At 36.8% G+C, this 22,026-nt stretch overlaps 1 protein-coding gene across 1 annotated transcript in view; it reads right to left on the minus strand.

The window, feature by feature from the left end:
• LOC136264793 (uncharacterized) overlaps positions 1-22,026 on the minus strand; it is a 306,221-nt gene that overhangs the window by 47,370 nt on the left and 236,825 nt on the right. Inside the window, exons 51-64 of the mRNA XM_066059562.1 lie at positions 13,111-13,530; positions 11,978-12,082; positions 11,805-11,927; positions 11,626-11,748; positions 11,292-11,474; positions 11,083-11,243; positions 10,906-10,996; positions 10,051-10,309; positions 8,194-8,333; positions 7,936-8,143; positions 5,128-5,273; positions 4,948-5,073; positions 4,830-4,885; positions 4,460-4,776 (exon numbers count right to left, since the gene is read on the minus strand). Coding sequence (XP_065915634.1) covers positions 4,460-4,776; positions 4,830-4,885; positions 4,948-5,073; positions 5,128-5,273; positions 7,936-8,143; positions 8,194-8,333; positions 10,051-10,309; positions 10,906-10,996; positions 11,083-11,243; positions 11,292-11,474; positions 11,626-11,748; positions 11,805-11,927; positions 11,978-12,082; positions 13,111-13,530 — 2,458 coding nt within the window. The remainder of the gene's footprint in view (positions 1-4,459; positions 4,777-4,829; positions 4,886-4,947; positions 5,074-5,127; positions 5,274-7,935; positions 8,144-8,193; positions 8,334-10,050; positions 10,310-10,905; positions 10,997-11,082; positions 11,244-11,291; positions 11,475-11,625; positions 11,749-11,804; positions 11,928-11,977; positions 12,083-13,110; positions 13,531-22,026) is intronic.

Here is a 22,026-nt window from a genome sequence, read left to right on the forward strand (position 1 = left end):
AGCATTACAAATACTTAGGACTCTGTTGGGATTTTGATGGTGTGACTAATTACTGTGTTTTCAAAGTCCTTTTCTTTGGGTTATTCACTGCCTGTTACTTGTTTACAAAGTTAATGAGACCAATAGTGAATGGTAGAGGCCTAAAAGCTATTATTTACTTGGATGATGGAATTATAGCAGTGAAAGGGAAAACTGAGGCAATAGCTGAAAGCACAAAAGTCAAACAAGACCTAGAATTGGCTGGGCATATCATTAATATAGGAAAGTGTCTGGGTACCTACCAGTCCATAGAATGGCTTAGTTTTTACACTGATTTGGCCATTGGTAAGTTTTCAATACCAGCTCAGAAAATCGCAGCCCTCAAAGCTAAATTGTCTGAAGCTAAGCAAAAAAGACTCTTCCCAGCTAAGCAATTGGTAAGCATAATAGGAAAAATCACTTCAATGTCCGCTACCTTAGGTTCTGTGACTAGACTAATGACCTGCAGTTTGTACACTATGTTAAACAGCAGGGTTGCTTGGTGTTGTCTGGTGGATTTGACAGATGAAGTGTTACAAGAGATAGAATTCTGGCTTATGGAAATTTCTAAATTTAATGGGTAAAACACGTGGCCAAAGCCATCAGATGCAAGCTCTACGGGTTATGGTGGGTTTGTATATTGCTAATGGCCAATGGTCTCCAGAGGAAGCAGACAAGAACTCAACGTGGTGAGAACTGCAAGCAGTGGAGCTAGGGCTAGATGCCTTTCAGAATAAGTTGATGAACAGATGAGTTCGCTGGTTTTCTGATATTCAAAATGTCATAAGAATAGTCCAATATGGCAGGCTGCCCTCCAGTTGGAGGCACTGAGTATTTTTCACAACCTGTTTGAGAAACAACATCAGGATTGAGCCAGAATGGATCCCAAAGGGTGAAAATGAGTTGGCAGATTACTACTATAGTCATATAGTGGACTATGATGACTACATGCTAAATCCCACAGTATTCCAATAGTTAGACACCCTTTATGGACCCCACACAGTCAATAGGTTTGCCATTTCTACAAATGCCCAATTAGAAAGATATGACTCAAGGTTCTGGATGCCTGACACAGATGTGGTGGATGCATTTACTTGTGACTGGGCTGATGATAATAATTGGTGGTTCCCCCTTATCTTTTTAATTTTCCAGTTTTAGAGACACCCAAAACTGCGGTGCAAATGGTACCCTGTTAGTCTCTCAGTGGGTGTCATCTCCCCTTCTAGCCCTTGGTTTTCCCAAACAGGGTGGATACAGGTGAATTTGTGGTAGAGTACATGGTGCTGCCCAGTAGTCCAAATCTAATTTTACCAGACCATGCAGGTGCTAAGTTATTAAATGCCTTCTCAATACACCAGTGGTTATACTTCCGTAAAAGTGTCCAGAGAACATACACATTTTGACAGTATTGATGGTCACAGCTTGAAGTCAGTATGTATCACCACTGATCCCTGATTGAGTCCCCTACATCCTGATTATGTGAAGTTGGTCACCACAGCTAGAGGCTGGTAGGTATGACCAATAAGTCCTGGTTATCCTGTTAATTCTTGGTCACAGTTAGAAGCTAGTGTGTATGACCACCAAATCCTAGTTATTTTGTTAATATTGGTCACAGATGGAGGCTGGTATGTACAACCACCAAGTCCTGCTGGTATGTATGACTATACTAACTCCTGAATGGTTGTTCTCATTGAAAGCTTGCATGACCCAAAGCTGAAGGACCTGGCTAGTCATCTTCCCAACACTATACTTCACAGCCGAGCAGATAGTGTGGTCAAGAAATATAAAGGCGGTGGAACTCTTGAGCAGCCTCGCACCAGCTCTTGCCATTCCTAGTCAAACCGCACCGGTTTGTATTGTACCTCCAGTATTTGGCAGATCACACCAAGTAACAATCAGCAGCAGTTGAAGAGGTTTACAATGCCTTAGCATGGGTACACCCTAGTTCAGGCTTGGATATTCCATCATCGCACCCCTTTGTGAAAACCACGTTGGATGGATTGAGACAGTCACTGCCTAAACCAATAGTGAAGAAGGAGCCCATCACAGTAGAGATGTTAGAAGCAATGGTTAAAGACACAGAAGAGTGAGGTACTCTATCTGACCTCAGGTTGGTGACGGCATACTTGCTTGGCTTCAAAGGATTCCTACATTCTAGAGAGCTGGTAAAGCTAAGGCCATGTGACTACATGGTTAATTCGGAGATGCTTAAAATAAAGATTGTTGAGAGCAAAAATGACCAGCTGCGCCAAGGGGATAAGCTCCTGGTAGCCCAGATTAATTCTAAGACTTGTCCGTGGCTATGCTTGAATGGTATATGGCCAGGACCAACATGATATGGGCTGACAACTGTTTTATATTCCGGCTAATTCAAAATACAAACTGGCAAAACCCTTAGGGACTCTGGTAAAATAAGTTACTAATGCCTAATGGACTTATTTAAAAGGAAGATGACTAGCTTTGGGCTTGAAGCTAAAGAGTTTCGGCTTCATAGTCTAAGGTCAGGAAGAGCCATTAGTCTAGCGGCACAACCAAAAAATTGTTCACTTTTTCATAAAGCCATGAAACTTTCCACATAAATAGTACTCCTCAATACATGTATTTTCAAATACAGTGCCATTGCTGATTTGACCTTTGGTGACCTTTACTGCCATTTTTGTACAGAAAATAGATCATTTTTGTCTTTAACTCCCTGAGGCAGTAATTAACTTGGTACAAACAAAAGATCATGCTGATAGAAACAACGTGGTTTTTATTTGAAGTCAATAGGTGATTTCATTGTTAAGTTATGAGTATTTTTATTAGCTGCAAAATTTGATAAATTTATGCATAATTATCTGCCCACAGGTAATTCACATCTTGCGGGTAGGTAAATTTATCAAATTCTGCAACTAGTAAAAATGACCATAATTTTGTAATGAAATCACTTATTGACTTCAAATAAAAACCAAGTTGTTTCTATCAACAAGATCATTTGTTTGGTACCATGTTTTTAGCAAGTTAATTACTGCCTCAGGCAGTTAAAGACAAAAATGATCAATTTTCTGTACAAAAATGGCCATAAAAGTCACCAATGGTCAACTCAGCGATGGCACTATATCTAAAATTACATGTCATGAGGAGTACTATTTATGTGGAAAGTTTCATGGTTTTATGAAAAGTGCACAATATTGCCAATTTTGGGGGCTACGCGGCTATACTATATTGCAGCTGCTAATGCTGGAGTCTCGGACAGGCTATTTAAATGACATGGGTGGTGGTGATCAGAAAATGCCAAGGATGAGTACATCAAAGACAGCGTGGAGAGCAGATTACAAGTCTCCAAAACATTGGGACTGTATCTTTACAACTGCAGCTTTCTTTGTAGCTCAAACTGTAATAACCAACCGCTACAGGTGGCACAAACCCAATATATGGTAAAGAAAAGGGTGGTAATTGGGTTGCATGCATCAGGTGTAAAAGTAGTAGTATGGGGTGGGAGGTGTATTTTCTGATGTTTGAACACAGCGAATTAGCAAGAAAATAAGCTCCCACATGAGTACAGTAGTAGTGTCATATGATGCATAGTATAAAGTGGTTTGGTGTGTAATAATTCATTCTAGGCCACATGTGTGAACAGGTTGGATCCCAAACACCCCTACCTGTCAGATTTTCCTTAATGGTGTTTAAAAGAGTGAGAAGAAGACCTAAATATACCAACTTCGAAATTATTTTTTTTCCTTTGTGCACACATGAGCTGATTTTTTATTTTTTTTCCTGAGCAGTTAAAAAAGAAAGAAAAGGACAATAAGGCTGTCAGATTTTTCAGAGTGCTGTAGTGGGGTATTTGGATATCCTTAAATTTGTTGTTAAGTTTATTTTGAGATTATCTAGCCCCCATTCTATCCTTGTTTTCTGGTCCATGTAATAATAATTGATTATGTATTTTATGTTAGCAGTTGTACTGTGTTTAAATGTATGTTAAGTAAAAGCTAACCACCAGTGGGGCACAAACCTAATATATGGTAAAGAAAAGGGTGGTACCCATGATAGCTCAGCTACATATTACCACAGACAAGCTTGTTTACGTAGCTGACTACATCAGCACCTGCCTACACACATTGTCGCATGTCCAGTTACCCTCTAATACATGCCCACAGGGAGGCCATACTGCCCAGACAGTATGGCGGTATTAAAAAAAACAGGCAATATCAAAACTGGTATTACTTAAATATCACAGATTACTAACAATGCTGTTCTATTGCCCAGCACTATGTGGCACCATTGAACACATTGTCATATCTGTCTTTTAGCCACTGTTTTGTCACACTTGTCACTGATACAACATATAAGTAACCAAAGCTGTAAAATTTTTCACAACTTTACTGCAACAGACTTCAGAAGTCTAAGTTTAGCTGTTATTCCGGTTCTATCATAAGGTTCATAAAGAACAGTAACTTACTAATAAACTTTTGAAAAAAATCGGTAAGATTTTCATGGGAGTATCGTTTAGCACTCAATTTTATTACATCTCCAATACTGATTTCCTGTGCTCTTTTATAAGTCACCAGATGTGACAGGTGGGTGTGGATCCACTGGTAGAACTTTACTAAATCTGGAAGAAGAGCTCCACCAAGTTGCAGCCTGTCATGCTCCAATGTAAAACGATGAAGAACAAAGAGATGTTCATCATTAAGGTTATGAGTTTCTTTAGCAGCAACAAGGCTTTTCATATATTCATTCTCAGTAACCAAATGTGGGTAGTGTTGATTAAGAATCCTAGAAGCAATTAATCTTTACTATTGTATGCACAACAAAAGGTCATACAGTACCTGTATTTCTTAAGAGCTGGTAGCATCCAAATTGAATCAGATGAATGATTTTCTAACTACGTATATTAACACATAAACCATAATTACACCCTTTCATAATCTACTAACACACACATACTTCAACTTGTAAATTGGTTTTTGAGGGCACATAAATACTTGTGTGCCATGTCTTTTCATATGTATCAAGTGACTCCATATCATCAAATCTACCCTTAGAGAAGGGAAGCTTGCCATCTTGATATAACTACATAATATAAATTGCAATATGATAATAATGTTAGGGCTACACTTAACATACCATTAACAGTGTGTACATGGACTTCATAATAAAGAACGATCTTTCGTCATCACTGCATACAAAGTTGGTCCTCATATGTAGCCATACAGTTTTCAGTTGAGTCATGCAATACTCTCTGATGGATATCTGATCAGATAGTATGTGACCTTTAGAAATAAAGATAACTGCATTATTTTATACGTTCTCAAACCTATCTTCACTAATTAAATACGTAGGCTTAGATTATGGATAATATAATGGAAGAATAATAGACACAAAACATGGTTGTTTTCATAGTCCAATCCCATCCAGTACTTAAACAGCACTTTATAGTAGTTTGTATGATATCACACAGTATGGTAGTACTGTAAGCAATAAAAAGCAATGAAACAAGGGAGGCCATGTATACCTGCAGCTATACTACTGGACATTTAATCCCTACCTCAGTGATGGCTATAATTTAGATGGCTGTATATTAGGAATTAAATGTACTCTAGTACACTGTATAGCAGCAGCTGTAGCTACAATTTTCCTTGGTTCATTGTTTTTAGTTCAATGATCCCTATTCAAATGTAGAATTTCTATTTTTTAATACTAGTCCTTCATTTTGTGTATACGTCTTATTGCATAAATTTTCTACAAATTTTTTTCACATGGAATATGATGAGAGAATTTCACACAGAAATATGACACCATCAGATATCATCAAGTATGATGGCATGCATCAAGGATCACAAAGGTTTGTTACTTACTACCAACAATATCAAGTAGAAAACACCTTCAAAATATTCATCTTGAAGTATTGGTGATATGTGTACTATAAAGCCCAACTCAAATGCCTCCTATAAGTTCTATATCCATTCAAAAGTTTCTATTTTAACAATTTTAGTGACCAAGTAGCTGAACTGACCACACCCTTCAGCCAACTGTAATTCAAAAGTTGCTAACCTATCAATGGTTGGGATAAATGTTCCTTTTCTCATATTGCAGCAGATATATTGTACTTTGCACAAATATATTATGAGCTTACATTTTTTACTACTATTTTAAAGGAAATTGACCATATAGAGTACAGTAGTATCATACAGTATGGTAGTACTGTATACTAGGGATCATGAAGGTTTGGGCTTTTTGAGCCAAAATATCACCTTAAAACCAGCTTCCTTTTTCCTTCATGACAGCTTGGCAGCCAAAAATGTCTTCAGAGCAACCCTGAGCATTTCCAACAAATTTCTATGAAATTTTAAAACTTCTTACGTAACTGAATTTTCTGCTAACTGACTAACTAACTGGCTTCATGTGTTGTCCATCACATACGATTAAAATAGGAATAGTTCATAAGTTTCTCAACATGCCTTCAACAGTCAAAGTAAATAGATTGATTGCATGGGCACTAGTTGTATTCTTCTTATGCAAAATGACTACTTCGTTTGCCAGCAATTGTGCTTGTATTTTGCTATGCAATTGCAGCCAGGGCCATAGTACATGCTCACGCCTTATAAATTTCCACATTATTGTTTGTTGCTGTTTTAACTTTACCACTTTATCATTAGTACAATTCTATGCACAGCATCAAATGAAAGAATTAAAGCTTAACTATTGTGCAGACAACTAATCAAAACAGTATGGTAGTACTGTGTAGTAGGGCTCCCCCTAAAATAAACAGTACTTGCAAAAATGTTGCTATTAAAACCATCTTTGAAATATCATACCTGACAAAAAACACTTTTATGCATGGAATATATAGGCTTAGTGCTTCTAACTGTCCAGTGTTAAAAACAAGAAAAAACTTCCAGACAGCCAGGTATTAAATTTTAAAAAAAGAAGCCAGAATCCACTTTTTTTTTGTTTGCTAGCCTGCCAGCCTACCTGCCCGCCCACCTGCCTGCTATCCTGACCACAGTCACAAGGCTAAAGGCCATGCGAAGCAGTGCATGGCCACCATTTAATACCACAATAACCAACTCACCGATGGCATGTTTCTTTTCTCCTCCTGTTCTTTGCCTTTCCCTTTATCTTCGTTGACATGGCTGTCTTCTTCTTCATGCAAGGAAGCTATACCAGGGCAATAATTTACCTTATCACCATTTTCCTTAGAGGAACGTATATTTAGACACCACAAAACTATTCGGAGTGATTAAGCTACTGTAAGAGATAGAGAGTAGATATGTGTGGCAACACCTATAAAATTATTGCATGGAACCACACCCTTAAATGATTAGAACATGTTGATACATCCTTAATGTGTGACCATGCTCCTTATAATGATTTAGCTACAATTAGCTGCAGGTTTGCTATAGAAAACAAAACATCGCATTGAACTATGCCCCTTAATCAATTGCGTAGCTAAGCAATGATATCAAATGTAGTAATCAGTTACACGTGTCTGTATGTCATACTGTAGATATGTTATAACAAACAAAAAAAAGTTTATGAACTAGTACAATTAATTATAAAATGAAGTATGGTTCCAACAATAAAAAGTAGTGAACAAGTGATGGTAGCTAAGTGGTAGCTATGTGGGAAAATATTTCCCACATAGCTGTCATCATTCATATTTCTTGTTTTGCTACTTTTTATCACAGGAACTCTTTAAATTAATAACTTTTTGTGCATTAAGTGTTTTTGCAAATGATTGCCTGGCCACTCCTTAGCTATTCGTTACAGCCCCGATAATCCAACATGTCTGGCACCCATTCTTTCCTTTGATGCAGCATAGGAGGCATAAGTAAGGATGGTAGATCACCCCAAAAATTTTACTGCAAGTGCTCAGCACTTCTATTTCAAAGGTGTATTGTGCAATAGTAGTATGTTAGCATGCAACATTACCAGAAATTTGTTTCACTACATTGGGTTGAGTCAATAGTCCAACACAGAAGGCACCAAAGTTGGTCCACAGCATCAAGTACCATGAATGTAAACTAAGTGTGCCTCTTGTGGCATGTGGTATATAAACCTTCCTCCCATATTGTCCATCTTCATTTAACTCACATCCACAATCATACTTTAAACCTCCTGTTTTGACTGTATAAGGATACTAAAAAATAAAGCTTCTCTAAACAACACTTTCTGTACACATGGCATTACCATAAATCCAGTCATATAAGAGTCTTCTAATTCTCCAGGACAAAACATGTGATACCAAATATGGTTACTATGACTTGGCAGAGCAAACACGACTGCAATCATGTTGGCTAGTGCATGACGTAGATCAATATCTGATGGGTCTACAAAAAGAAATGTGTGACAATATCTATTCACAAAAGAAACAAAACAATGTAAGTACTGCAATGCATATAGTTCTACACAGTAGTACATCAAAGTGAACAGAACACATTTGGCTGACTACAACAATAACACAGCATGAATGTATGAACACAGTATGAAAAAGGAGTTTATGTTTATCAAAAGTTTACAAATTACTTCTATGTGCGATTTTATGTAATAATGGTATTGTCGTATACAACTCCCAAGTCCATTGTGTTGCTATGCTGGAATTGACATGTCCATTAGGCTCAGTCCATCATTTACAATCCACGGAATAGGAAGCAATCAAAAGTTGAATACTTGCAATTATTAGCAAAATTTGATAGGTAGAAAATCTCCAGTTATTATAAGACCATTGAAATTCAGCACTTGGCCATTACCCACCAGCCTCCTTTGGAAATTTTCCATTCTACCATAACTATCTCTAAGTCATCTGTTAAAAAATGTTTAGATGATACTGCCTACCAAAGTATCCTAACCTCTAACCTCTGAGATGATATTTTTGGCTAGGAATTTTAAAGAGTGGTTGAATTAACTAAGTAATTATCTACTGTGATTATTCTTTTTTTATATCTACACACCCTTGCCATGCCCACACAGGTCCTTTTTTAGGACTGTCCCAGTGGTCACATGTGTCCGAGGACTCACTTGCATTTAATATACATTGTACAAAATTGTCATCATTAATCATTGATGGTTTTTTCTCTCTTAAAAAGCATTGCTGTAAGTGCTATAAGTGAAATATAGCATGTAAAAAGAGTGTGCAAAAAACAAAATATAGCATGAGGTAAAGCCAGATACTATATTTATCTCAAGAGGCTTTGATTGCTACATAACTTCTCATATAGCAAGAGAAAGGCAATGCTTTAACTGTCACAGAGAGCCATCTTTGATCTGGGATAAACAAAATGCATGAACAATTCCAACTCATGGAGAAGTCTTGAAATCGAATCCACTGTTCTATACTGCCCATGTGCTACTTCAAAGCTAACTGATATAGAACTTGATTGTGTAACCTAGTTTATATGGCAAATTTAATGTTACAATATAAACTCTACTGTACCGGAGGTTGACTCATCCATGCTGGAGATCTTGAACGTAAACCACACAATTCAGTAAGCCACAACTCACAGTTCTAAGTTTAGTGAGAGCATGCTGGATTCTAAATTCTAACTAATACCAACTGATCATGATGATGCAACAGGTTAATATATTAGAATTGAGTGATGATTAAGCACCTGTGGCTAAACTATATATATAACTGTTTTGTTTACTTTAACATTCTCATGCATTGTTTTGAAACGTACATATATAGGCTTCTACATACTGTAACTTGTAACACATTTTAAAAATACAATGTGTGACTGGGCCTGCGACAACAGGGTAAGTGGGAACATAAAATTTGGCTTGTTTTTTCAAACTTTCATGATGCATAACTTTTGTCACCAACCTATAGCCACGTAATATTTAGCCTTTATTACACATTTAATTAGCTACATAATACATGTCAAGTTACAGAATGTAAATATTCTATTCCATTACTGAGATACTGTATGACCTGTTATGTGATGGGATGTAGTCTGTGCCCACGTGCCTGTTTTCGCAGGCCCAGTCACATATGCAAATATTAACACCTATAATTGTTATGTAAATAATGACGAATATATTGTGGTATACCTTCATCATGACTTGGATGAAAGAACTCCCATATAGCATCATGTTTATCAACATTACCAGATGGGGCTATTCTTCGCACTTCTCCTGTTCTGGTTTCTTCATATATGACAGCATCAGGATTCAAGGGATTAGGAATTTCTTCCTCTTTAGTCATATTGGTAGGATTAAGAAAACATTTTAACAAATTAACGTGTTCATTTGACAACTTTAGATCCTCCATGGATGCTTCAAACAACAAAACTAATTCATGGTTTTGTTCCTAGACAAAAGTCAAAATTTATAGCAATAATAGCCAACATTAATTCCCAGGACTTTCTTACTTTTATGAAACTCCAAAACTTTATATAAAGTCCAAAAATATGACAGTACTTAAAATGTAAGGTGTGAGCAGTTTATTGTCAGGACAGCTAAGTGGCACCAACATAATACCAGAACTCAGTAATCAGTGGCTACATTGCAACTGGCCAGAAAATTACTACTAAAGTTTACAAAAATTGCACTAACTAAAAGGCTTGTTGTACACTTTGAGGTTGGAATACCAGTGATAATTTTACACCTGGACTAGTCCTGTTAACACACAACCAGTGCTGCTGGTAGGCTGTTATCTTAGCATGTTTGTATGCACTGTGCTTTAATCTACTAGTAAAGCATAAATAATATTTTAAAGTTTTCCCAGCTCATGCTAAAGCACTTGGCTCTGGCCTAGATACTAGTGCAGCATTTGCTTTGTGCTCCTTGTGCATTATTGTACATGTAGCACTCATGGCAATAATTTGACATAACTATGCATTCGCATGCAGGAATCTAGTATATACTGTATGTTGAATAGTAACAAAATAGTATATAGCCATATACCTTTCTACAGTAGAACTCATGATACACACAAAGCCATATCATCATCCGAATAGATGACATTTTGTCAGAAATCCCACAACTACTTCTGTTCCTATTATCAATACAGTAGATACAAGTACAGGGTAGGTATTATACGTACATGTTAAAACATTTTTGATATACGAGAATTGCACTTACATTGACTTCACATAAGCCAAGAATTTCTTTTTTTTGCCTTGAGTATACCCTTTTGAAATAGTAATAAGCTTATCACATATTTCTCTGTACATTGAGGTGAATTGATGATTTGTACTGCCCACAATAAAAGGAAATAAGTGACTAGTTGCAGCAGAAGAATTCTAAACACCACATTAAGAGACACTGCTAGTAAGTGTCAAGAATCTCACCTCTAACATTTTCTGAACACACTCAAAGCACTTAAGATTTCCCCACCACTCCTTCTTCTCTTCAGATAAAACATTCAAGACACCTCGTGGTCCATGGTGCATCTTGATCAAATGCATTAACATTATGTCATAGTGTGACTGATTTGCTACTAAGTCATTAATCTCTTTAGAAACTTCCATTAACTGAAAAAGATGCAAACACATTCACTTATCAAGTACCGTATACACCATAGCTGTATTACAGCTGTATTTTATATTTTCAAACCAGCACAGAAACTAGTACATATATAACATCATGACAAACACTTGCTCAATGTATCTCAATTGTACATACAGTATTCATAGCAGCTTCATCATCCTTGTGAAACCTGTTCACAATAACTTGAAGTAGAACTTCAATTAATGCTTGTCTCTCTATCACCAAAATAACTCTTTCTACATTGCTGTTGTGCTTCTTCTAAAAATATTTATATTCAAGTAATTAATAATATAACACACACTCAATTAGAGAACCTTATCAATTGCATGTATAAATGATATCAAATCTGAAGGAGTATATTGGAGAGTCTGCAATTTTTCTAACACAGTATAAAAGTAAAGGTGTGCTAGTTTCTGCTGCATCACTGAACTTGAACACTATTTAAAAGACACTCAATTACCACATCATAATGGGAATCTTTCCTTACTTTGCTACCTTCTGTTTGTTGGAGATACAGTGGAACATACCCCAAGTTATCTGGAATATTTTCTGCACACTGACTCAGAATAGTTTTTCCAATGCAAATACAAACCTATAGTATTTAACAATTTTATTGGCAAAATAATATTATGCGCAATATGCATTACATAATTCTGTATAGATCATGAAGGTTTGTACTATCTCACACAAAGAATATTGATCAGAAACCAGTCTCACAATACCTTCACAACATTTTTGGCAGTATTGGCTAGGTATAATCCGATAGTGTAATCACTGCAACCCAAAATGCTTCCAATAAGTTGCTACGAAGTCAAAAGGAATTTTTTAACTGACTAACAAGCTAACTATTAACTGATTTCTTCAAACACATACAACTGTAACTCAATAATGGCTATGGCTAAGGGCTTGTCATTGTTAGATGTTGCTTGGGGTATGCAATACACTGTGCTAAGTTTTTATTGTAGCAGGGAAAAACAATTCTATATAGATTTGCCACTGGTCACCAGGCAGCTAATAAACAAGTTGATGTGCTTATGTAACATTCCTATCTTGTTCTAACTGTTCACAATAAACAACACACAAATACATGCAATAAATATCTTCTCAGTTGTTCTATACTGTATCTATCATGATTTCTTTCACAAATTCTTTAGCCAACATTAATGGATAGCTACACTTCAGCACAGATGCTTTCATGATTGTGAGTTTGCCATTCAAACTGAGGTAATTCACTGCTCCTATTTAAATATGTACAAGCAACGTTTTTGCTCTTAATGACCTGTACTGCACAAAGGAAAGCTCCATTCAATATTTTCAGAGACAAACATACACCCTACATACAGTAGGTGTAACAAAACACCCTCCAAAAATGTTTGCCTTCCCAGATGTTCGATACAATCCATAAGTAACCTTCTTTTACGGCATGAAGACCTCTTTTGCTAATGTGGTATGCATAATACATACATATTTTTCCCATACCAATTTTTAGGAAATCAGGCACACATGTAGTTGCACATTCAGCTGCAGTGGCCAACTGTGTCTGATTATGTGCATATACGTACAACTACACAGTATTCAAGTACTCAAATACTCATGAACAATTCAGAATTATTATCATACCTCAAATTTATAGAAATTAAGTGGTGTATGCATTCTTCTATCTTCGCTCCATCCTTTAGAAAGAATTTTATCCAAGTAAGATTTAAATTTGGATAAACTAATACAATGTGAAGTTTCGTCATTCAATTTTTTCAATTGGGTAGGGATTTCTTGAACAAATGGCACTTTATCATTGGCAAACTTCATAAAAAATTCAATATCTTCTTTGTTGTATGGCTCTTCTTGTTCAATCTTTGTCTTTGTTTCTTCCTTTTTCTTCTTAATTATTTTTCTTGATTCGGGAAAGAACTGCATGAAGATGCCATCAGTGATATGATGATATAGCTGCTTCTCTCTAATTTCAGAAAACTGTAGGCCTTGCACTGCAAGGTCAAATGAATTCACTATGCTCTCCAAGTTAAGTGGCTCATCCTCTTTAAGCTACAAACAAATGAAGTGTCACTAATTGGTTAAAAATTACTCAAACAATTGCTCCCTACTTACACACTCAATCACAATTTGTTGGAAACTAAATTCATTACCTGCTTATCATTAATTTTAAAGTTAAATTGTAGTTACGTAGCTTGGCTTAGTATTAACAAAGAGTTTATATCATTTTTTGAAATAACAAGTACAGCAAATTTAAAGTGAGAACCTACACAATTATTTATTTAGCTAGCAGTGATCATTATTCACTAATGAAAATAAAAGAATGAAATAAGGATCCAGAAATAAAAAGTACTAAAACAAGGGATATAAACAACATAGGTATATGGAAAACCCCTACACTGGCATATTATCACAATCTGTTCAATGCCAGTGCAGGCATACTAGCTACGTTGTACCATCATTAATATCCAGTTCTATCAGTTCTATTAGATATTTTATGACTTTTTATTGCTAGTTCCTACATCATTTTAAAATTAATTACAATAGTTTCTTTACTTTTTGGTTATAGCATAGCTATGATATGCATGTGTAACTATTCTATTAAAATTCATGGCCATGATATTAGGGTGACTGCTTTATTAGAGTATTTTGATCTTATCGTTTATCTCAAATGAGCTAGGTAATAGAGCTACATTTTTGAAAATTCATTACACTGGTGCTTTAGATAACAAAATAAAATCACACAAGATGTCTGGAGTTAGTAAAGTATGTTAACAGGCAATAAATGTTTGTACAATCACCTGAATGATATTATAATTAAGATTCCTACCAAACATTAATGTACGCTACACAATGCAACTTGCAATCAAAACTTTCAGGCAAAATCATTTAAACATACAAACATTATGGACTTAGTTATACCACAAACTGCTTAACTTAAAAGACATATGTACAATACAACAAAAACATCATGATTTCCTGATACGTTCACTTTCGCCCTTGTTTGCAGAACCAAAAATCAATATTTTCAAATCAACTTGCAACCTCTTTTCACGTGTGTAGAGGTAGGTCTAATCAAGAACACACCACAGTGGCAGTAAATTTCATTTATCTCTTCTAGTGGAAATAGCACAAATACCTTCAATTTGATCAATTTTAATCTGTCATATTTTGCAACCTTATTCTTTAGGGTCAAAACTTTCTCCTAAGCTTTGAGAGATTGTTCACTATGGAGTAGAGGTATAATGAATGAATTTTGGAAATGTTGTTGCACACATCGCTGATTGGCGAGAAACAACGTTTAACAAAGCACAAAATTACAGGAAATACTGCTACCAGAGTGATCACCTCTAAGCCAAGTACCTGTGTGCATAATATGATGTGGATTGAAGTTTGTAAACTATCTGGCTGAGACCAGCATCAACTAATTTAGCAAAAAATTCCTCCAAAAATTCAACAAAGAACTGCAGCTTTGTGCATATTAGTACCTTTAAGTGTTCTTAAGTATGGAAACGATATCCCAAAGTAAGCATGAACTTTCAGCGAAGGCTTGATTACAGATAGTAAAATGACATTTTATTGTAAAAAACCAGCCCTTGTGTATTTAAAAATATTAATGGCACATAAAATTATGGGGTGGACTTAAAAAGCACTCTCAAATGATCATTGTAGCTGTTCATGTAGAATTTCAGTGAAGGTAAACTATGAGAAATTACTTCCTGACAGTTCTATTAGAGTGGTTGACTGCTCCATTAGAGTATCTTGATTTCTAATACAAATCATCATATGCAGTTTTGAGACTAGCCCAAACTTTACCACTTGGTGTAAACAGAATGCTGTATATACTGTATGCTTTACCAGTAGTAACAGCTTTGGTTAAACATTATTGCGCATAAGCGCTACGTAGCTACTATTCTACAAAAAAATGAGTAATGCATCTACAAGCCATTTTATACAGTAGGTTTGCATGGCTGTAGGTGCCTTCTCCACACAATTGTCAATGGCCTGCCAGGTGAAGGAGTATACCTCTTCCCCTTGCTCTTCTTCCACCCAAACCACAGCCATGTGAGCCGCAGTTTCCAGATAGTAAGTTTGTGTAATGATGCACAGTTTTCAATCTGAAGCATTGAGATCAACATGCAGACAAAGCTATACACTAGCTGCGATGCATCCTGTGCAACCTGATGGAGAGGACAAACACAACATACACAAAATGTACCCTACCTGCAGGTAAAGAAATATAACTGCAGCTGATAAATGCTCATACTATGGATAAACATTAGTTGCATTATTTGTCCATGGCAAACTGAAGGACTCTGTGTCATTAGAATCCTGGTGTGGGACCTGGAATAGATTGCTGCTTGGATGCAACCCAAGGGAAATTCTCTTTTATTCATGCCGCCACTGACACCCTATCCACTGTAGTCAATTTAAAACATTGACATATACAATATGGGGAAAACTGCACATTATGTGGTTGCTCTCAGTCTACCACTGCCCATGTTTTGGGTAGATGTTCAAGTGCCTTGACACGGTTCTACTTCAAGTATCATCACAACAAAGATTTATATTGTTTGTCTACTGAACGTTCAAATTTTTTACTAAATATGGTCTCATTTATTTGGATTGCATGCAAGTGACTCTCCGCATGCAACATTTCGTCTGTCTCTCCTTACTATCCCATATCTTGCAGATATCGTTCTTTACAATGAGAGAAGCAACATGTTAGAACAGACATACCCCTTAGATTTGGTAGAACATCTCAAGTATGCCACGAATTGAAAACAATGGAAGAAAGAGTATCAAGAACTACTGTCAGGATTTGACCATCCTACTGTATATATTCAAAATCAGAACAGTATTAATAAATCAACCTGCACATGAATTTTTGACTTGGCAGCTGCTCTTCTTCAAGAAGGATATTCATGGTGAGAGACTGCTCAGAATGGTCAGGAAAATCTTGAATTCATTCTATTTTGTATTATAACTACATATACTTTCATCGTAACTAAAGTTTTTCCTTTCCTTATCACACCCACTTATGAGGTATTTTATTGTGTCATCTGTGGCTGTGAGTGCCCGAGGACTCACTTATCATTGATTATTACGTATGTCTGTATGTACATTCTGCTACCATCAGCCATGCTGCCATGCACACACTGGAATTATACTTGTGCAAATTGATATAATATTACAACACTCCCTTGAACTTGTAATAGAGCCAAACCACACATTTCTGTTGTCGACACCTTACCTTTAATCATCTGATTTGTTGAAATGTTAATTCTTTTGAGAAAAATCCACTTTTCATTTTTAGCTGTTTTTCAGGATCCAGCTCAACTTGTACATACTATAGGTGCCCCCTAAAGGACTTCATGGCATGAGCTGGATCCCCAAAAATATTTAATAACTCATGGATGCAATTACACACGGCCCTGAAATTTGGCTCATTTGTAGCACTGCTTGACTTGCTAAAAATATTCAAAATTTCTTCATTAAAATGTCAAACACAATATTTATGATCAATCTAACTTTCACCATACATTTCTTATGGAGAAGCCATAAGTGTAGTGTTCCATTGGATTCTGGTATTGCATTTTTATTCTTTAAAGGAACTGGCATCTTTCAAAGTGATCAATCACATGTAGCCACTTGTTTTCCAAATTCTGTCTTGGAGTGTATCCATGGCATCATGCGATCATTATAGGATACATGGCCCAGCTCATATTAAAATATATCTCAGACAGTAGGTGATAGGCAGTCACAAAATACTGTGCTTGGTCTACTCTTGGCAACCCCAGTGATGTCTTAATCCAGCACTCTGACCCAACACTATTGAATCATCTAAACACCTGGGTGTAGAGATACATAAATATCCTAAAATTTGCCAACTTAAATGAGTGTTTGCTGGAAGTTTAAGCGCTTCATTGCTTGTAGGTATGAGATTCTCAATTGTGAGAATCCTGCTGGAGGCGTTGACAGTTGAGAGGTATGGATGATCTGGTTTTCAATATCTTCCTCTAGCAGTCATATACTGATTTTTGTTGCATGTATACTAATACATCACTCATGTTTATATGCCAGTCAATCCCTCTATAATCGTGTTACTGTCTATGATTATCTTTTAGAGCTGTATCGATACCGATATTATATCGACATCGGTACCGATATTACAAGTATTGGTATCGGTCAATTGCAAGTCTATAGTACAGATACTTCAATTGAGTACTGTAAGTACTAGTAAAAGTACTAAAAGTACTATTAAAAGCACTTAACTAGCTAAAGTGGCTTTGTAGACAAGTGGTAAAATCCTGGACTACACTGTGAGTAGCCCTGGGTTCAATTCTCTAAGTGGTTATGCATTTTTCATTTTGAGAGTTTTTTGTACCACTTTTTTTGGTGATACATTTTTGTCGCATGATACTACTCTGACCAAAAACAGGAAAGTTTGGTTTGTGAACAATGTTTAGTAAATTCAACACAGCCATAGTGATTACGATATAGCAAGACACACGGTAGTGTGTCGTGCGGCCCAAGAAGTCGGCGCGCCACAGCGTGAGTATATTAACAGGAAGAAAGAAAACGCAATTTTCACACCTATGTAGCTCTGTGATCCCTTATCCGATTGGAACCAAATTTGTTAGAGACGTGCCGCCCAGTTAGGGGAGTCTACATACCAAATTTGAAGAAAATCGCTCTGGCTATTTCCGAGATACGAGCAAACAAAATTTCGTTTTAATTTCTTCATTTTTTTCTTCTTCATTTTCTTCATTTCGCACACTTCGCAAAATTCGCCATAAAATACGAATGCGTGCTCGGATTGGGCTGCAATTTGGCACACTTAAAGGGCTGTTTAAGGCGGATCTCCGTACCAACGTTGGTAGGAATCCGATGAACATTCACGGAGTTATGACCGATTATTTGCGTAAAATATGGTCGAAGGTCTGTCACGCCTACAAGGTAAATCCCTTGGAGGAATCAGTTGAAAATTGATATGTAGATGGAGCAACCATTGTAGGAGTGCCTTTTTGTGGTTTGAAAGGAATCGGGATAAAGACCATGGAGATATGAAACAAAACCCAACCTGTGTCAAAATTACACGATCGATTTTTATGAATAAAAAACTATTAGTTTTCGTGTCTACCAGGCAAACCACTTAGAGCAACGAGCTGAAAATCAGTATGTAGCTGGAATAATCATCATAGAAAGTCCTTGCAGTAGTACAGAAGAATCGGATTACAAATCACTGAGTTATGATTCGAAAGGCAACTACGTGTAGCAAATGCGAGATCGAGATACTCTAATAGAACAGTCACCCTAATAAAGCATTCAGCTGCATTTATAATTTACTCAGTTATATTACATTGCAAGTTATTCTGTAGGGAATTCAGCTACAAACAAGTCACCCTGTAGTCAGATCAGCTAGAAGAAGGTACCTAATAGAGAGTTCAGCTACAAAGAAGTTATCATGTAGAGAGTTCAGCTCAAATAAATCACCCTGTAGAGAATTCAGCTACAAACAAATTGCCCTGTAGAGAGATCAGCTAGAAGAAGTTACCTTGTAGAGAGTTCAGTTACAAAGAAACAATCATGCAAAGAGTTTAGCTGCAAACAAATCACCCAGTAGAAAGTTCCGCTATGAACAGATCACACTGTAGAGTGTTCAGTTAGAAACAAGTCATCCTGTAGAGAGATCAGCTAGAAGAAGTTACACTGTAGAGAGTTCAGCTACAAAGAAACTACCATGTAGAGAGTTCAGCTGCAAACAAATCGCCCTGTAGAGAATTCAGTTACAAACAAATTACCCTGTAGAAAGATCAGCTAGAAGACGTTACCTTGTAGAGAGTTCAGCTACAAACAAATCACCCTGTAGAGAGTTCAGCTAGAAACAAGTCACCCTGTAGAGAGATCAGCTAGAAACAAGCCACCCATAGAGAGTTCAGCTAGAAGAAGTTACATTGTAGAGAGTTCAGCTACAAAGAAACTACCATGTAGAGAGTTCAGCTGTAAACAAATTGCCCTGTAGAGAATTAAGCTACAAACAAATCACCCTGTAGAAAGATCAGATAGAAGAAGTTACCTTGGAGAGAGTTCAGCTACAAAGAAACTACCATGTAGAGAGTTCAGCTGCAATCAAATTGCCCTGTAGAGAATTCAGCTACAAACAAATCACCCTGTAGAAAGATCAGCTAGAAGAAGAGAGTTCAGCTACAAACAAATCACCCTGTAGAGAGTTCAGTTAGAAACAAGTCACCCTGTAGAGAGATCAGCTAGAAACAAGCCACCTGTAGAGAGTTCAGCTAGAAGAAGTTACACTGTAGAGAGTTCGGCAGTTTAGCTGCAAACAAATCGCCCTGTAGAGAATTCAGCTACAAACAAATCACCCTGTAGAAAGATCAGCTAGAAGAAGTTACCTTGTAGAGAGTTCAGCTACAAACAATTCACCCTGTACAGAGATCAGTTTGAAGAAGTTCTTTGTAGAGAGTTCAGCTACAAACAAATCACCCTGTAGAAAGATCAGCTAGAAGAAGTCACCTTGTAGAGAGTTCAGTTACAAAGAAACCACCATGTAGAGAGTTCAGCTACAAACAAGTGACCCTGTAGAGACATCAGCTAGAAGAAGTTACCTTGTAGAGAGTTCAGCTACAAACAATTCACCCTGTAGAGAGAGCAGATAGAAGAAATTACCTTGTGGAGAGTTCAGCTACAAAGAAACCATTATGTAGAGCGTTCAGCTGCAAACAAACCACCTGTAGAGAGTTCAGCTACAATCAAATCACCCTGTAGAGAGATCAGCTAGAAGAAGTTACCTTGTAGAGAGTTCAGCTACAAAGAAACCATCATGTAGAGAGTTCAGCTACAAACAAGTCACTCTGTATAGAGATCAGCTAGGAGAAGTTACCTTGTAGAGAGTTCAGCTACAAACAATTCACCCTGTACAGAGATCAGTTTGAAGAAGTTCTTTGTAGAGAGTTCAGCTACAAACAAATCACCCTGTAGAAAGATCAGCTAGAATAAGTCACTTTGTAGAGAGTTCTGTTACAAAGAAACCACCATGTAGAGAGTTCAGCTACAAACAAGTGACCCTGTAGAGACATCAGCTAGAAGAAGTTACCTTGTAGAGAGTTCAGCTACAAAGAAACCACCATGTAGAGAGTTCAACTACAAACAAGTGACCCTGTAGAAATATAGCTAGAAGAAGTCACCTTGTAGAGAGTTCAGTTACAAAGAAACCACTATGTAGAGAGTTTAGCTACAAACCAGTGACCCTGTAGAGACATCAGCTAGAAGAAGTTACCTTGTAGAGAGTTCGGCTACAAAGAAACCACCATGTAGAGGGTTCAGCTGCAAACAAATCACCCTGTAGAAAATTCAGCTACAAACAAATTGCCCTGTAGAAAGATCAGCTAAAAGAAGTTACCTTGTAGATAGTTCAGCTACAAACAAATCACCTTGTAGTGAGATCAGCTAGAAGAAATTACCTTGTAGATAGTTCAGCTACAAACAATTCACCCTGTAGAGAGATCAGCTAGAAGAAGTCACCTTGTAGAGTGTTCAGTTATACAGAAACCACCGTGTAGAGTGTTCTGTACTAAATATACGTATTATATATATATAATTTGTACATTTACTGATAAAATCAGAAATATTTTAAGTATTTAACATCTGCTTCATCTTTTCTTCTTCCTGTGGTAAAGAAAAAAAGATAGGTTAAAAAATCCCCAAAGCCGGCCTATGGCTGGCTTTGGGGTATACAAATACAAAAAGAAGTGAAATCTAATCAAAAACAGCTAAGCTGTAAAAAAAAGGTGCGGCCCCCAAAAAGGCCATGGTGAAAAAAGATGTGAAATCCAAGGTGGCGGCCAAGAAATGGCTGTGATGGTAGGTTAATGGTAAAAATTTTAATAACAACAATTCAGATGAATTTGGTGCCGCTTGGTCAATTGGCACAAAATTCACCTGAATTGTCGTTATTAAAATTTTTACCATTAACCTACCATCACAGCCATTTCTTGGCCGCCACCTTGGACTTCACATCTTTTTTCACCATGGCCTTTTTGGGGGCCGCACCTTTTTTTACAGCTTAGCTGTTTTTGATAATCTTATTATGCTATATCTCACAATAATACATACGTATCAGTTACAATTATGAAGTATCGGCTGAATATTTAATATCGGTTCATTAGAAAACCTGTATTGGAAATAGACAATAAATATCAGATATCGGTATCAGCTGTAAAATGTGGTATCGGTACAGCCTTAATATCTTTACCACCTACACACACTGTGCTGGCAATGCACTGTGTGTGCATACCCTGTTGCTAGGTTGTCCCATTGGTAATTGCACTTGGTTGTATGTTCCCCGGGCCTATAATCATAGAACCAAGTACTACAGAAATGTGTATCTCCTGCATGTTGTGTATGCATATAGTGTGTACACATCACTGTGCCAATGCCACACCAATGATGAACTGCACTTAGTTACCAGTGGCCTCTAGTTAGTTAAACAGCACCTGATACTGTGCTGTATATTTGCTTGGTTTGGTA

Source organism: Dysidea avara, chromosome 8 (genome assembly GCF_963678975.1).
Source record: "Dysidea avara chromosome 8, odDysAvar1.4, whole genome shotgun sequence".
Taxonomy (NCBI): Eukaryota; Metazoa; Porifera; class Demospongiae; order Dictyoceratida; family Dysideidae; genus Dysidea; species Dysidea avara.